This window comes from Carettochelys insculpta, chromosome 27 (assembly GCF_033958435.1).
Source record: "Carettochelys insculpta isolate YL-2023 chromosome 27, ASM3395843v1, whole genome shotgun sequence".
Classification (NCBI taxonomy): Eukaryota; Metazoa; Chordata; order Testudines; family Carettochelyidae; genus Carettochelys; species Carettochelys insculpta.
This window is the reverse complement of record NC_134163.1, coordinates 7,931,542-7,947,376: the sequence shown is the minus strand read 5'-3', so window position 1 is coordinate 7,947,376 and position 15,835 is coordinate 7,931,542. Positions and strand designations below refer to the sequence as shown.

The window sequence follows — 15,835 nt, the reverse complement described above, 5'->3', positions numbered from 1 at the left end:
GGAGCACATGACATGTGAGGAGAGGCTGAGGGATTTGGGCTTATTTAGTGTGCAGAAGAGATGAGGGAGGGGCCATTTGATAGCAGCCTTCCACTTCCTGAAAGGGGGTTCTAATAAGGGTGGAGAGAGGCTGTTCTCAGTAGTGATGGATGGCAGAACAAGTTACAGAGGGGGAGGCCTAGGCTGGATATGAGAAAAAACTATTTCCCCAGGAGGGTGGTGAAGCACTGGAATGTTACCTAGCGAAGTGGTGGAACCTCCATCCCTAGAGGTTTTTAAGTCCCAGCTTGACAAGGTCCTGGCTGGGATGACTTAGTGGGGGTTGATCCTGCTTTGGGCAGGGGGCTGGACTCAATGACCTTCTGAGGGCTCTGCCAGCCCTAGGATTCTATGATCCACTGCCCACTGGCCAGCCCCCAGCGTCGATGTGCAGCTAGAAGTTCTAAGCAAGTGTGTGACCTCGGCGTGCTGAGCTGAGCAGGGCGCATTGGTGCAACAACAAGTCCCTCCCACACAAGCCGGCAATCCAACCAGCCAAAACCTGGGTGGAGAAAGAGAAGCAGAGCGAAAGTCACTGAGCTGGTGAGTAACAAGAGCCAAGGAGAGAAGCTGTGATTCTCTGGCTAACCTGCCCCTTTTCCCTGGGCCATTCCTGAGAGTTACTTGTGCGTATTGTCAGTGTAGCTCTGCCATTGTTTCTGATGGAGTCAAGTTTTAGGCATTTTTGCTCTCAATTTTCACCTTTTTTCCTTGCGGGATGAAAAGTTAAGACCCTGCCATATTTGGCCTTTCCTGACACTTTAATCATTAATAATGACTTATCTACACATTTGAGCAGCTGCCTAATAAAAGCGAGAGGCTTGTCACAGCCAGCAAGAACATGCTCTGTAGAAACTACTGGAAGGGTGTAAATCAGCGTACACGGTGCAGGGGATTTACACAAAAGGCTTAGACACAAATGTCTCAGCATCCCCACCCAGCATCAGGAGACTGGGCTGTGTCCCTGCCAAAGGGCAGGCTGAGGGTGATGGGACAGAACAGGAGAGGCCTAGGCAGCCAGTCCCCTCTGCCCTGTCTCCAGAGGCCATGGATGACTGTGGAGTTACACTCAGTGGGAGTTTCTGAGTCAAACCCTGCACTCATCCCCACCCCGAGAAGCTCCAGCAGTTACAGTGTATGTGAAAGGAAGCAGCGGTCTCACACACAGGCCATTTCGCCGAGAGCATTCAGTACGCAGCCAGCACAATAACAAAGGGGAATATGGCTGGAGTCCTGGACCTGAGCATTCAGTGTCTCCTGGGTGTCTGCCAGCACAGCATCACTGGCTTTTTACCATCTGTTCTCTGTGAGTCTGAAAGCCAACATGGACGGCAAGCTTCCCTGGGCAGGTGGAAACACCTGCAGCTGTAGCTATGTCACATGAGGGGCTATAAAAGAAAGTTTGATATAGGTACAAAGGCCCCTCCCGTCCTTCTACCAGCTGCCCCGTGACCTGTGTTTATCCGGCATTTGGAGGCGAACGCATTTCAGGAAGCAGGCAGTGAAAAATCTTGAGCGTCTCTCCCCCACCCCTCTCCCACCCTGTGACAATGATTAAAAGCCAGTGGGCACAATAAGATTTTCTCTGTAATTAAGGCCTTGTTCGGAGGTTCCAGCTCACTGTTTGGTTTTAGCCTCTTCCGTCCCAGCAGGTACCACAGCACAGAACCAGGCAATTAACTCCAGCTGCAAATCAGCAACTGCGTCATGCCAAAACTCACACCCAAAAGGCTAAGCCCTTTAATCTGACAGCATGCTAGAACAGCATCCGTAGATCCCACGCTTGCCCTCAGGCCAGCTTCCACAGCAGCCAGCTGCAGTAGAGTTTGGTTGGGAAAAAGAGGGAATTGGGGTCCTAAGAATTTGTTCTTGCATAGAGTGCTCAGTACGCATTTATTGCTGTTCCTTTTTGGTAGGGATTTTTATGCATGCCCATCTTAGGTAGCTGGAATACCTCAACTGCAGTCTCACCTGCACTTACACAGCAAGCAGAAGACTGAGGTATTGAACAACATGCAACGAATAGCAAGGAGAGGCAATTAACATCAAATTCTTCAGGAGCAAGGCAGTGTGAGGCTTAGTTGGACGTCAGCTTTTTTTACTCAACAGCTGAGTTCCAGACACCGGCTGGGATGCTAGACTGGGTTGGTTGTTCTTCACAAATTTAGCTTTGCAAAGGTCTCAACTTTCCCATGTCTCTCCCTGCATTTGTGACATGAGCAGATGGGAATAAGGGGACTTCGAAGCAGGCACGGTCCTTTTGAAAAGGAGCCGCGCGGCAGCGAGCCGCATCAATTTCGAAGCGCCGCGGCTGCCCACATGCTAATGAAGCGCTGAATATGCATTTCAGCACTGCATTAGTAAACTTCGAAATGGCCATTTGCGTGGCCATTTCAAAGTTTGGGGGTAGTGTAGACATGGCCAATTATAGACACAACCACCTTGCATACACAACCGCACTGTCCTGCAGCGCACTCAACTTTTCCTTACACTTAGCTCTCACACTTTTAAAAAATACTGCTAGTGAAGTGCCAGTACCTTGTGGAATTAATAAGTTTTATGTGGTGGATAGGTTCTACTTTGAGATGCAAATATACACAAGAGTTGGGTAAAGCTCACAGCCAATACCTGTACAAATCAGAAATAATCATGAAATCTAGTTATGACACAGCATTTATTCACAAAGATTTGCATTTTTTTTTCTTTTGCAGTTTGGTTTGATGCTAGAATTTTGTCCCTTCTCACACCATGTAGTTAATGACAAAAAATGAACCTCCAGAACATAGCAGTGCACATAAACACGTTGGGACAAAGTTCTCTAAGCCACACACATTCAGTGTTCGGTCACAGCAATGAGAATGATCTGAAGTGGTAAATGATACAATGCAGGAAGCTGACACTGTAGCGTCGAGCACAAAAATGGCCAAAGTGCCCCATGAGGAGCCCACAAATGCTACAAGGAAAACTGGTTACGTTACTGTTTCCAAATCTCATATTCCGAGCGACAGGCACTACTGTGTCGGTTTCAATGGAACGGCAGAGGAAAGCAGGCGCACTGGCCCTCTCTAAGGCACTGCAGTGTAACCCCAGCATCCATGCTCTTGCCACAGGCTTGTGTCCTGGGTTAGCTGCCCCTCAGGCCCTACATCCACCCTTTGGGCAGCACGGCAGCTTTCATCTCAAAATTATGAACAGGTGCTGTGGATCCTGGCCCAAATCCGCCTTGTGCTGGACTATCCCAGTGGGGACGTACGTGACTTGTGCCTTGTGTTGTCTCCCTACAGATACTGTTTGCATTAGAGCATGGAGGATTAAGAACATTGTGGCCAACTGCTGCTTCCTCTGAGTCCTTTGGTATCTCCAATCAGATGGAAAGGATCCCAGACACTCCCATGAGAGTCAGAGTTCTGAACCATTTACTGGGCAGTCACAGAATTATCCAGGGGCCAAAAGCAACAATACACAGCAGGTAACACAGGATTGGGTAGAAAGCTGTGTCATGCGAAGCCCAAACTACACACTACTCACCACCCTGCATGGGTCAGACAGACACATAGCACGGGACCAGTCTCTCCAGGTAGGCGGAAGGGAAGGTTGTATTGTAATCCCACAGTGCGAACGATTTGTCAAAGGCAAAGCCAGGCTGGAGGTCCCACCCCTAAAGGGCACAGGAGATGAGGCAGGAGGGCAGGCGTTTTCTTCTCGGGCACTGAATGGTGCAAGTTCCTTATCACAGTGAAGTCTGAAAAAGTGCAGAAGAAACCCAACCCCCTTCCCCTGAAAGAGAAGCCCCCCCTTACCCTCTAATCTAACCAAAGCAACAAGATCAGCTGCACTGAACTCAAGCCACCTGCCCTGTGAGCATCCCAAAGCCGGGGAGATCAAGTCATTGTTACTAACAGGGCCACTGTCCTTCATGGATTTTTATTTTAGGAACCGTCACCCTCACCCACCAATTGTGCACCTTCTAAAGGGAAAAAAGATGGAAAAAGCAGGCTTCTAATCTGCTCTATCTGTAAGGACAAAAGCTACCCCTTTCACACACCGTTGCATCCTTTCCACATGCTCACATCGCTTTAGACTCTTCCTCAAACAGAAGTAAACATTAAGATAAACTAAGAGGCACTAAAATCGCCGAGTAGTAGGAAACTCAGGCTTGACTTTCAAACTCAGGTCCAAAGGTCTTCAGACCCTTCATCTGGCTGGAGGAGACCCACAGCCCTGTTCTAGATTTCTTGCAGCGAGTGGCCAGGGTCGCTACGTTCTCGCTTCACGAGTGGTTCTCCAACACTTCGGGAATCTGCGTCTGCCTCGCTTCCAAGGTCACTAATGTCATCTGTGGAGGACAATTCTCAGCATCAGCATTTACACGGGATAGAAAGGTGCAATTCTGTTAAACCAGAGGAGGCTTGTGCCAAGTTTTCCTTTACTCTTCCTTTTAGAATTTTTGAGTAAATTTTCTTCACCTGAAATGGCACTCTGGAAAGCAATCATGTCCCTAGACCACAAGCTCCCCCTCCCCACAACAAATGACCTGAATATTGCTTCAAAGGGTCTTCCTCTGGAGGGGAAAGAGAGAAAAATAGAGCTAGAAACTACCTTTATCCAGCAGTGTTGAGGACATGGATGCCAGATCACTGAACTGTAAGAGAAAATAGCTTGGATGAATGAGGTTTAAAGAGAGTTCTGGATGTACAGACACTGCTCATCTGTCAACTGTGTCAAAACCATTAATTACTAGCTGATTTTAGGCACTTAACGGGAGTTAAAAGCTCCACACCAGGTGTCATCACCTCAGAGGTGGTGCTCAGCCATCAGAGGTTTCAGCTGCCCAAGGCCATTCAGGCCAGATATTGCCTCAGAAGAGAAAGTGTCTAGAGGTCGCATTTATGTCAATGAGCAAACCTGCATCCATCACACACAAAGCCCATACACAGCTCTCAGGGTAGAACTGACTCTATTATTGTAAGAAGATAAACTTGCTTATCCATTTCTGAAATCACAAGCAGACCATCACCATTAATGACTTGGACCTGAATTATTTTTTTTAAAGCGCTTTTAATACCCAGCGTATATTTGTACTATTACGGCTCCCATGAGTTCTGGTAATAGCTAATAATAGCTAGCATGCTTTTGGCACTCTTCCTTAGTAGATCTCAGTCAGTAAATTGCTCTGTCACAAATAAGTGAAGCATATTTCTCTCTTTTGAATATTTATTGCCGCACTCCATCTGCAGATCAGACACTCTGAGCCCTGCAACTCTCAGCGGCTTGAATGGCCACAGTGCCACCTACTGAACAAAGAGGGCTGCTGAGAGTCCGTGTTGGTCAAAGGCACCACGCCGAAGGCTGAAGTTCTTTATTATGCACAGAACAGGCAGCTGTAGCACAAGCTCCTCAGCCTCCCACGCTGTCCGAGTGCCTCACTGCTGAGCTAGAGCAGTGACCAGGACAGAGAAGAGGTTCGGTGTCCATAGCTCATTCATTGCTTGGCTTCTCTCTGGATGTGCCTATTGGGGAGCAGATTAGTGCCAGTGGAGGTGCTTGAGATGTGGACATCTTTCTGCAAGGAACACTGTACCCTCTGCACAGCTTGGAGATGGCCAGGACCAATGAACTGGGCTAGATTCAGAGCAGTGCTTTCAGAAATGAAAAGCTCCATCTCATACTGCCACTCATCTAGGCCACTAAGACATTAGCTACAATAGTTTTTAAACCCAGTTAACTTGCTCGCACAGGACAACAAGAAGTCCTGTGGCACCTTATTGACTAACCGATATTTTGGAGCACAAACTTTCGTGGGCAAAGATGCATGACAAAGCGGGTCTTTGCCCACGAAAGCCGATGCTCCAAAATATCGGTTAGTCTATAAGGTGCCACAGGACTTCTTGTTGTTCTCGAAGATACAGACTAACACAGCCACCTCTCTGATACTTCCCACAGGATAGTGTATCCTGGATTGGATAACCACTTGGACCTGTTCAGTGGCGGCATCCCTTTCAAAGAATGTGCCTAGCTGTGAGGTCCAGATTTCTACCTCATAGGACCTTAAACTCAATCTGCAAATCAGTGAGCTTCTTGTGTAATTAGGCCTAGAGCACTACACAAGAACAAACCTGTCAGCATCAAATGGCAGGATGTTGGATTTCTCTATGCTTTTAGGAACGCACATGACTAAACATGCACTGCACCCTTCCTCTCTGAGGAAGGAGCACTTAATAGAGTGCAATCAATAAGATTCACATTGCATGTGCGTATCCAGCAACTGAAAGAGGCAGCAGAGCTACCTGGCGACCTGTCAACACACTACTGACACTTCACCTGTACAGAACAACTTTCAGTCATCTGCTTTACGTTATAACTCATGTCATCAGATGCACTAAGTGAAAGAAAAAGAAATAGCTAGTAGGGATACCGAGATAGGAGTGTTACACCACAGCTAATTCAATCAGGGTGGATGTGGATAAAAAGGTGACAATATATAAAGTGGAAAATTACTTAATGTAATGAGAGAGTCATTCCCCGTCCCTCTTCAGACCCAGTCTGATGGTCTCAAATTTGCATAAGAACTCCAGCTCAGCAGTTTCACACTGCAGCCTGTTTTTTAAGGGTTTTTTTTTCCTTTGCTTGAGGGTGGCAATTTCCAAGTCTGTAACTGTGTGTCCAAGGAAATTAAAATGTTCCCCCATTGGTTTTTGTATGTTACCGTTCTTGATGTCTGATTTGTATCCATTTATTCTGTTGTGTAGAGAAAGTCCAGTTTGTTCAATGTACATGGCAGAGAGGCACTGCTGGCACATGATGGCATATTTCATGTATATATTAGTACAGGAGGCAGCAGCTCCTGGCACAGGTGCCAATTTTCAGCCCCTTCCCCATGCAGCCGGGAACTTGCTGAAAGTCTGTGGCTTCACAAAAGACCAGCTAATGCCACCAACCCCCACCTAAATGGTAAAGCTCTGCATCTTCATTTACTTATTAATGAAGCTGTTGTGGCTATTAATGACTTTAAAAATATTACCAGCGCTCAGACCATACACAGAGGTCAAAAGGTCAAATTTCGGCACTCAGAAAGGTTGCCCACCACTGTATTAGTAGACGTGTGGGTGAAAGAACCCTTGATGGATTAGGTCCTATGATGGTATAAATAGGATATACGTATGGACAGAGTTGGAAATTGGGGTTCTGGCCCGGATTGACTTCAGGGTTTGTGTTTCTGTTGTGGGGTGTGTGGTTAGTGATGAGTATGTTTCTCCTTCTTATCCACATCCGCCCTGACTGAATTAGCTCTGATGTAACAGTTCCATCTCTGTATCGGTACTAACACTTTCTTTGTCACTTCAGGCATATAGGGAAGAGAATTGCAACTCATAAAAGCTTATGCCATAATAAAATTGTTTGTCTTTAAGATGCCACTGGACTGCTTGTTGTTTTTGCTGAAACCGACTATCTCCAAAACCTGCCTCAAGTTAGTTACTTTGTTTGCCTCTATTATTTTAGTAAGTCACCTGGAATGATAAATACTTCTCTCTGACTTTTCTTACTTCATAATAATGAATCATCAGTTGAACTGCTGAGTAAAACCATGAAAAACAAAGCTGCAGAAAGAACATAATTAGCAAGAGCAATAAAATACTCAGGAGACATACATGAAAATATGGGACTAGTTCTCTTATGCTGTGAAGAATCCAGTTCCTTCCAGAGTTTATGGCACAGACAAATACTTACAAGAGTCTAATGAAGGAAAAATCAAACTGTCAAACAGTTAAAGCTCACAGTTAGGATATGTTAGCTGTATAAACAGAAATAATTCCACACCCTTTTAAAATTCTTCTTTAATTAAAACTAGTTTTTGCGTATTTAAACAATCCACTGCAGTGTTGGGGACCCAACCAAATTAGCAGGGGACTAATAAGTCAACCTCAGAAAGTGAAACTAACTAAACAGATAGCAAAATTTGACTTGTTTAGTTTCACTGTGCCAGTTGCAGGTAGGGTGACCAGACACCAAGTGGGGAAAATCATAGAATCATAGAACACTAGGACTGGAAGGGACCTCGAGAGGCCATCGAGTCCAGCCCCCTGCCCCAATGGCAGGACCAAGTACTATCTAAACCATCCCTGATAGACATCTATCTAACCTCTTCTTAAATATCTCCGGTGACGGAGATTCCATAACCTCCCTTGGCAATTTATTCCACTGTTTGACCACCCTGACAGTTAGGAACTTTTTCCTAATGTCCAACCTAAACCTCCCTTGCTGCAGTTTAAGTCCATTGTCTCTTGTTCTATCCTCAGAGGCCAAGAAGAACAAGTTCTCTCCTTCCTCCTTATGACTCCCTTTTAGATACCTGAAAACCGCTATCATGTCTTCCCTCAATCTTCTCTTTTCCAAACTAAACAAGCCCAATTCTTTCAGCCTTTCTTCATAGGTCACATTCTCTAGACCTTTAATCATTCTTGTTGCTCTTTTCTGGACCCTCTCTAGTTTCTCCACATCTTTTTTGAACTGCGGTGCCCAGAACTGGACACAATACTCCAGCTGAGGCCTAACCAGCGCAGAGTAGAGTGGAAGAATGACTTCTCGTGTCTTGTTCACAACACACCTGTTAATGCATCCCAGAATTGTTTGCTTTTTTTGCAGCAGCATCACACCGTTGACTCATATTTAGCTTGCGGTCCACTATAACCCCTAGATCCCTTTCTGCTGTAGTTGCTCCTAGACAGTCTCTCCCCTTTCTGTATGTGTGAAACAGATTGTTCCTTCCCAAGTGGAGCACTTTGCATTTGTCCTTATTAAACTTCATCCCATTTACCTCAGACCATTTCTCCAATTTATCCAGATCATTTTGAATTATGACCCTATCCTCCAAAGCAGTCGCAACCCCTCCCAACTTGGTATCATCTGCAAACTTAATAAGCGTGCTTTCTATGCTAATATCTAAATCATTGATGAAGACATTGAACAGAACCGGTCCTAACACAGAAGGCTGCAGAACCCCACTTGTTATACTTTTCCAGCAGGATTGAGAACCATTAAGAACTACTCTGTGGGTACAAGTATCGGAGGGGTAGCCGTGTTAATCTGGATCTGTAACAGCAACGAAGGGTCCTGTGGCACCTTATAGACTAACAGAAAAGTTCTGAGCATGAGCTTTCGTGAGCACAGACTCACTTCACCTCTGGGTAGAGTTATCCAACCAGTTATGCACCCAATCAGGACATGGTAATAAGTAATAGGTGCCTACATAAGACAATGCCCCAAATATCAGGACTGTCCTTATAAAATCAGGACATCTGGTCACCCTAGTTGTGTTTGAAACGGAAAGAAAAAGAGCATCTACTCCACAGAATAGATTAGATTTTAAATCTCTTTGTTTTAATCCAGCATGTTAACACTAACAAGGAAACTTTCTTACTAAATAATTTTATATGCGGACAGCTTTAAAGGGACACTAGCAACCAGAGATCCAGTTAAAAAATGGTTTGGAAGAGGCTTTAGCTATAGCCACCTGTGTCAGAAGCCCACTGCCAAATCTTTGGGGCGCTTTAACTAAATATGTGATTTGTGAAAACGCTTTTCCTTGAAAAACCCAAAGAGGGGAAGAAGTTGCCTATGAACAAGGTCTGAGGTTTCTGAGGGGCTGACAGAGCTAAGTGGCCCAGCCCTTTAAAAGTCACTCGAAATCGAGTATGTGGCTGACATGGATGCTGGACACCAAAGTGCCACCAAATGCATAAATGGGGGCTTCCATCAATGGCACCCAACTTGAGGTGCTCATCACCTCTGAGCATCTCAACTCCTAATAATTCCAGAGGAAGAAACTGAAAAGTCAGGCCCAGGGCATCTCTGCCAAAAAAGAGGCACCAAAAATTAGCAAATCCTTTGAAAAACGCAGCTAGTTCATGTTCAGAGCACAATGTAGTTTGGCTGGTGGTGTCCTTTGAACCCCTGCTCAGTTTGGTTAAACTCCACTACGAGGGCATAAATAGTGCTCACCTCGCCCATTACAGCAATTGGTGTCTCCCCTGTTGCCTGGGCAACACGATGCTCTACCAGATAAAACATGTATTCATCGTAGAGCAGGCGAATCAGGTGAAAGGAACCAAAGCTGGCAGCGCTGCGCAAAGTTAGGTCACGGATCACCATGGAGCTAGAGGACAGTTAGGAAACAAAATATTTTAGACATATTTTAGAACCAGACGTTGGCTGGTGGAAATTCTAGAGCAGGGAGAATCGTGGCAACTGCTGAGTCATTCTGAGCTGTAACAACTGTAATCCTTGGGGGTGCCTGTTCAATTCTTCCTTTCACCCAAAATCTCCAAGCACTTTAAGAATATTAGTTCGTTTAACCTCACAAGCCCCCCTACTACAGGAGATGTGCAATAGTGTCCCCACTTCACAGAGGGGGGGACTAAGGGTAGGTCGACACAGCAGAGTTATTTCGAAATAACTATGCTCGCGTCTACACAACTGCTATTTCAACATAGTTTTGAACTAGTGGTTGGCTTATTTTGAAATCAGTAAACCTCATTCTATAAGGTACAGTGCCGATTTCGAAATAGCCACTTCAAAACAGGGGCTGTTTAGACAGGGAATTCAAAAGACGACATAGTGTACCCAAGGGCTCTATTTCTTAATAGGCTCTGTGTGTGTAGACACTGTATTTCGAAATAGCTAAGGGCCTAATTCACCACTGCCCTAAATCCTGTACACAAGGTAGAGTGATCTAGAAACCTAACTTTAGGCACCCAAGGTTTAGGAAATTGACCTTGGACAGCCTTTCTTTTGGAAGTCTGGCCTGTGGAGTGGGGAAATACAATTTAGCAGCAAGTTATTCAGATGCTCCATGCAGGTACATATTTGGCCAGGCTAAATGCAGGGTTGTGAGGTCAATCCTGAAGGGGGCCATTAAGGATCTGGGGCAAATAGATCAAAAAAAAAAAAAAAAGGATGGTGCTTGGTCCTGCCAAGAGGGCAGGGGACTGGACTCAATGACCTCCCAAGGTCCCCTCCAGCTCTATGAGATGTGTATGTAACTCCATATACACTCCCGTGACAAAGGAGGGCTGTACCTATAGAAGGACCACTTCAGTAGGAACTGCCTCGCTGCCTTGGGGAAGCTGGGGCTGCCCTCATGGTGCTTGAGAACTTGGGTGACGACATTATCCAGCCAACTAGCCCACTGATCAAGGGAGCTTTGCTGCTGTAGTGTGAGTTTGAAATCCTGCTCCAGCTTCTGCACCATGCCTTCTTCACACTGGCACACCCACGAGGCTTGCTCCTGCCAAGGGCAGAAGAGGAAGTTAGAAATCGGTATCTACAGCCGCGTCTACACTAGCAAGTTCTTTTGGAAAATCAAGCCCTTTTTTGAAAGAACATGCGGATCATCCACACACAGAATGCACTCTTTCGATCTCAAAGTGAAAGAATGTGGCTTTTCCTCTGGAAGCCCTCTTCTGCTCCCAGATCAGGAAGAGCACCTCCTTTCAAAAGCTTCTTTCGAAAAAAGCATGTGTAGATGTTCCACAGGCCCTTTCTTCGGAAGAGCAGTCCTCATGGCGCTGGATTTTTCAGTCCTGGGCGTGTTGTTTCGAAAGGGCAGGAGCTGCATAGTGCTCTCTATCGAAAGAGCAGATTGTTCTTTCGAGCTTCTCTTTTGTGTGTGGACACGCCCTTTCGAAAGAAGATCTCCCAGAAGAGCCTCTTTTGAAAGGTTGCTGTAGTGTAAACGCAGCCTACGTGTCTGCAGAGAAGTGCTGTTCATTCTATCTCATGGCCTTCAGTGCTTCCTGACTCCCTTCTCTGGCAAAGGAAAAGACTCCACATCGTTGGCAGGGGATAGCTCAGTAATTAGAGCCGTGACCTTGTCAACCCAGGGACGTGAGCTCAATCCTTGAGGGGGCCTTCCAAGAATCTGGGGCAAGTTAGATTTAAAAAAAAAATCTGCTATAGAGGGTGATGGGTCCTGCTGTGAGTGTAGGGTACTGGACTCGATAACCTCTTGAGGTCCCTTCCAGGTCTATGAGAGATGTATACATGGCCATGTTACAGGGTAACATTCTGGCTCTAAGTACTCTATGACTATAACTGCTGAGTGTAGCATCAATGTCTGGGATTCTCAAAAGAGGCCTTATTTGGTACAATAGGCATCGGGTTTCAAACAAAAAGAAGTATTTCTTCACACAACACCCTGCCCCCCAGAGTCTGTTTGCCAGAAGCTGGGAATGGGCGACAGACAATGGATCACTTGGGCTACGTCTACACAGAAAGTTTGGTAGACAACGTGGGGTTTTGTAGACAAAAAATTGCAGAGTGTCTACACACAAAATGCATTTTGTTGACATTTTGATGTTCCAGGGGGCCCTTTTGTGGACAAGTTGGATTAAAAGATCAATCTGCTTTGATAGGTAGACGTGATCTGTTTTGATAGGTAGATGTCATCTGTTGACTGAAATTTTGTCGGAACATCTCTTCCTATAGTAACTTCTGTAGACAGACACTTCTAATGTAGACGTAGCCTTGATGATTCCCTGTTCTGCTCACTCCCTCTGGGGCATTTGGCATTAGCTAGTAACAGAAGACAGGATACTGGGTTAGATGGACCTTTGGTCTGACACAGTATGGCTGTTCTTACGTTCTAAACTGCACTGAGATCAGTGGGATTTAGACACCTAACTCTTTACTCCTGGGTAAGATTTTCAAGAGCTCTTATGAAACTCAGGAGCACAAGTCCTGTAGGTTTTCAAAGACACGTACGCTTCTAAATCACATAGGCCAGCATTTCCCAAACTAACTTGGCCACGCAACACTTTTGGACTTGGAAAATTGATGTACGTGATATTAAGTTGATTTAAGAGTTATTTTTAGATGCCTTTTATTTTACAAAGAACAAAAAATAACAAGAGAAAATCATCTGAATGAACAACTAATGTCCTTCTGATAGGCAGATAGGAAAACAAATTAGGTATGGAAAATATTTTTACATTTTGTGTTTTTATAAATTTGTTATTTTTACAGAAAACTACTGGAAAATAAAAATAAGTAACATTTGACAGCTTTTTTAATGGGAAGAGTGTGTTTCCATCTCTGTTTCAGCATGAGTCGCAAAATAACAACTACACTATTATGAATGTGTTATAAATATGAATATACCTACAATCTAAATACTATTGGAATACCTTAGTATTTTTGGTACACACATACAGTAAGCTCTTTCATATCCAGCATTCTCTTATCCAAAACTCTCAAACAACCAGCATTTTAACCATAAGTAAATTTTAGTTATGTTTTCCATAAGTCCAATACAGTGAAAGTAAATACAGCAAATACAGTATTTATTTACGGTGTACAATACTAATGTTGCTGGTAAATAAATTACTCTGCCTACTTTTTAGTTTGTTTCTTAATATCTAATCTTGTTTTTCTTTAGAGTTATGCCAGGTATACCTCTCTATTATCCGACTATTTGAATATCCAGCAACCTCCTAGTTCTGGGGCTGCCGGATATGAAAGAGTTTACTGTAATTTCTTATGTAATATGTTAGAATAAGAAATATGGCTAGCACCAAATATTTTTCACAGAACACAGTTTGGGAAACACTGACATGGGCACTTCCAAAAAATCTCACCCATCAAAACTTTCACCAACCAATATCAGAGTGATGTTTAAATGATAAACCTTTCAACCCACCTTAGGCTGGTCTGTACTAGTGTATCTGTTTCATTGGGTGGGAAATTGAAATACAGAAGAGTTGTGATCTGCTAAAAGTCAGGACTGGGACTTAGGTGTCATGATTCCCAGTTCCATACCCAAAGCACTAAAATCAGGACTTCTCAAACTTATCCACAGCATGAGCTCTGCTGCATAAAGTGATTGTCTTGGGGACACCTCCTGTTCTATTCACAACTGCATGTCACCTCTCTGGCATCTATAGCAACTGCTTACCTAGGAAAGTGATACTGGGAAAGCATTTAATTGTCTTGTTGTGCAACGCGGTAGCTGGTGAATTCTGCAGGGGGCTGTAGTTTAAGAATTCCTGCACAAGAATCACATTGGCCTCAACTGGAACATCAAAACCTCACCTGCACATTGGCAAAGTCCACTCGATTGAGGTCGCTGAGCATCTGGTTTATCTGGGAGGTGTTCTGGAGCACAGCACGAGCTGCCTGAGCCAGATGGTTCAGGGACGTGTATCTTCGTAAGGTCTGCGCAAAGGCACTTACTACTCCAACCTGTAATGGGAATACCCACCGCAGGGCCATACAGATCTGGGACACAGTTCGGAGGTTCTCAAATTTTATTCAACTCTGAGCCCTTCTAACAAAGAAAATTACTACATTATTCCCAGGAGGGGAACCAAAGCTTCAGCCTGCCCGAGTCCCACTGCCCTGGCCATGGGATCCAAAGATCAAGGACTTCAGCCCTCCCAACCAGGGCTTTAGCTCTTAAGCTTACCCCTCAGGCAGTGGGGCTTAGGCTTCAGCGGGACTGAGCAAGTCTAATGCCAGGCCTGGTAACCCCATTAAAATGGGGTTCCAAGCTATTGTGGAGTCCCAACCTCAGTTTAAGAGCCATTGATATAGCTGATGGTGCCTCAGCACAGGAGCTGGGCACTGTGACTTCTCAAGATCACTTTCAGTCCTACATTGCTGTGACCCTCCCAAGGCAAACCTGTCACTTCATGTGGTATCAGCACATCCATGTGTCCATGGACCTCTCTCCCCCACAACAACTTGCTAGTCTGGCTCAATATTGCCTCAACACTTTCTGTTTGTTATGCCTAGCTGAGCATGGAGTACGTGCAATGGGCCAAGAAGTGAGCAGTGATCGTATAACAAGTGCCAGCAGAGATATGTGCTGAAGGTGAGCCCAGAGTGCAAATCACCGAAGCCTGAAATAGCCGTGCCTCAGAATCACCAGACAAAACCATAACAAAACCCCTCCCACTGTTTGCAATAAACTCCCGCTGTTTACCTTTGTCTGGACTACCTGTGGGGGGAAATCACTCATTGCATTCATCAGCCATCCTTCCAAACTCTTTGCAAAATTGCGGATGGCTTGCGTCAAGGTGCCTGCAAGAGAGAAGTCGGAACAGCTCAAAAGACTTTTCTAAATCACTTTAACGAGACCTGTCAGCCTAGAGCCACTTTGGGATGTACTAAATCAAGATAATAGTCGCTGGATCAGAAACTGTCCCATGGGTGCCTACTGCAGTACAGATTAATCAGCTGAATTCAGTCCACTGGGGTCTTGCAAAAAAAATGGAGACTGAAATGAATTAATCAGGCTGAAATTTTTAGCCAATAAATTAAATAGTCCCTCATTTTTTGAGGCTTATGCAAAACTTTTCTACGACTCTTGGCTTCAGCAATATTAATAATGTTTAAGCACATGTGTGGTCCAGGCTATGTAAATCACAGATGAGTAAAGGTTCCCAGCACTGAAGCTATCAATTACCTTTTTGAAACAAGGTGGGATACTTTTTTAAAAGATCTGCTCTAATTCAAACAGGAAGTATTTTGGGGCAGTTCTTGGCCTGAGTGATACAGGAGGTCAGACTCCATGACGGTCATAATGGTCCCTTCTGGCCTTGGAATCTGTGACTCTGTGTGGTTTGACTTGCACATGTAGGCCATCTCTACACTTCAAAAAGAACTTCGAAGTTGCTTACTTCAAAGTTGAGAGTCTACATTCACCCTACTTCAAAGTTATACTTCGAAGTATGGCTCTACTCCATTCCCAGGAATGAAGTAAGGACTTTGAAGTTAGGGAGCCCAACTTCAAAGTAAGGGA

The 15,835-nt window shown here is 44.9% G+C and overlaps 1 protein-coding gene across 9 annotated transcripts in view; it reads right to left on the bottom strand.

Moving 5' to 3' along the window:
- Positions 1–2,694: 2,694 nt before the first annotated feature.
- Positions 2,695–15,835, bottom strand: part of RFX2 (regulatory factor X2) — a 144,741-nt gene continuing 131,600 nt past the window's right edge. For all 9 annotated transcript variants that reach the window (XM_074978401.1, XM_074978397.1, XM_074978396.1 and 6 more), the window contains 6 exons: positions 15,017–15,114; positions 14,125–14,274; positions 11,115–11,323; positions 10,039–10,192; positions 4,639–4,681; positions 2,695–4,375 (listed from right to left, as the gene is read on the bottom strand). In XM_074978401.1, the coding sequence (XP_074834502.1) occupies positions 4,266–4,375; positions 4,639–4,681; positions 10,039–10,192; positions 11,115–11,323; positions 14,125–14,274; positions 15,017–15,114 (764 nt within the window). In that variant the 3' untranslated portion in view covers positions 2,695–4,265. The remainder of the gene's footprint in view (positions 4,376–4,638; positions 4,682–10,038; positions 10,193–11,114; positions 11,324–14,124; positions 14,275–15,016; positions 15,115–15,835) is intronic.